Source organism: Agrilus planipennis, unplaced genomic scaffold (genome assembly GCF_000699045.2).
Source record: "Agrilus planipennis isolate EAB-ADULT unplaced genomic scaffold, Apla_2.0 scaffold15, whole genome shotgun sequence".
NCBI lineage: Eukaryota > Metazoa > Arthropoda > Insecta > Coleoptera > Buprestidae > Agrilus > Agrilus planipennis.
In genome coordinates, this window is record NW_020438871.1 from 255,233 (window position 1) to 257,107 (window position 1,875).

General features: G+C 29.1%; 1 protein-coding gene across 1 annotated transcript in view; it reads left to right on the forward strand.

The window, feature by feature from the left end:
• LOC108735273 (protein bunched, class 1/class 3/D/E isoforms) overlaps positions 1–1,875 on the forward strand; it is an 8,052-nt gene that overhangs the window by 715 nt on the left and 5,462 nt on the right. The window contains exon 2 of the mRNA XM_018467166.2: positions 1,600–1,651. Within this exon, the coding sequence (XP_018322668.1) occupies positions 1,600–1,651 (52 nt within the window). The remainder of the gene's footprint in view (positions 1–1,599; positions 1,652–1,875) is intronic.

Genomic DNA, 1,875 nt, shown 5'->3' on the forward strand with positions numbered 1-1,875 from the left:
CTTTAAATTGCCTAATGCACTTCTCTATATTGGTTAAGAAAAAGACTTTTTTCTCATTTAATAAAAGATTTTCTTTATAATTTTCGAATAATTTTTCCGGCATTTCCCAAATGCGCAGTAGTAAAAACCGTATTTTTCACTTCTGTACAAAGTGTGTTATGGTCTGCGACAAAATTTAAGTTGTCCAAACAATTTATTTTTTAAATAACATTTGCCTCGAGATTGATCGTAAAAATGTGATGACTTTAGTTTTTGCCGGTTATTTTCTAAAATAAAACCGTGATTCAGCCCACCTTCCTGCGAGTCTATTGCCAAAACGACGTTGTTTTTCATGCTAGCCAGGTGCCATTACGTAAACACTCATTAAAATCGTTGGTGGCTGTTAAACCCGTAATAATAGCAAAGTCAAGTTTAAGAATTTACGAGAAAACTTCTTGTTTTTAACGTTTTCTGTATTCGTTTTTTAATTGATCGATTCAAACAAGTCCCCAGTACATATCCCATGACAAACTGGTGGTGTGTATTCCCAAAAAGCTTTGTAGCAGGACAATAAACCGTACCTAAAAAGGGTCTGGTTTACTAATTAATTTTTTTTGTTTTTTTCAACATTATTATTATTAGTACGGTACGGTTTACTACAGTCCTTTTGGTACATTTCATCCATCACCAACGAACTTAACATTTGCAAATTCTGAGGGCTCTATATCAATGCTATATGTTTTTTATTTTCCATTAAAATATAAATCGTAATGTTACCAATCGCAGATTTATTTATAATGGAATAAAAATTACCATTGTTCAAAAAATATCAAGTTACTCCTTAATTTTATATTTATATATCTTGCATTTAACGTTTGAAAGTTTGGACTAGAAAAACATTTGGTGTCTTTAATCGTGATGACAAAAACTCAAATTAAACAATTGTGTGATCGGTGTGCTTTGCAAAAACCAAATAAAAATAAAAATGACACACTTCAGTGGATTAGTCAAGTACTTTTATAACTTCGAATCATATCAAAGGAATTAGAGAAATTAAACTAAAAGTATATTTTATTTTGTGTTTTGTTTTTCATATATTAGATAATCGAACACGTGAATGCTCTAATTATAACAATTATGACGATTATGGCAGTCTTGTATTCAGTAGATACTCGGGCAATGTAAAAACTAAAAACAACGAATTTATCTTGTGATAATGCGATATTATGTTTAGTTTTTTATCGCATTTAACAGATGTTACTTTAGTACCTATATTTAAAAATAAAATCCACTGAATTTACCGTTAATTACGAGTTAAAATTTTCTTGATTTTTCATTTGTTAGAAAGACAAAATGAAGAAAGTTTTAGTGTTTGTTATTGCTGGGTATTCTAAATTAATGTACAATTCCAAATCATGTAAACAAACAAACTATATACGCGAATATAAATATACATACATGTAGTACGATGGTTTTGTAGGCCACTGAATTAAATTTGCATAAGACGACCATGAATAACAATAGCAAATTATATTTATCGATGCGAATACATGTTTCACAATACGAAATTTTTACGTAAAAAGAGGGTTGCATTTTCTAATTTTTTTTTTCTATTTTCAGCTGCGCCAACAATGCCAATGCAGCCATCGACAATAAGATCGAAAAGGCAATGGTAAGTTCAACAATTTTTTTATACGTTCTCTCTCTTCACTTTTATTTAGTTTTGAAAATTTTCAAATCCTTTTTAAAATTTATTCGATCCTGAAAATATCATTTTTACGTGGAACTTTTACAATTTAATTGTGACGATTCGGTTTTGAATTTGTTTAAAAATATGTACCTATCTTGAATTTATTAAGTCGTAAAACTTCTCATTTGGTATTTGAACTCATTTAT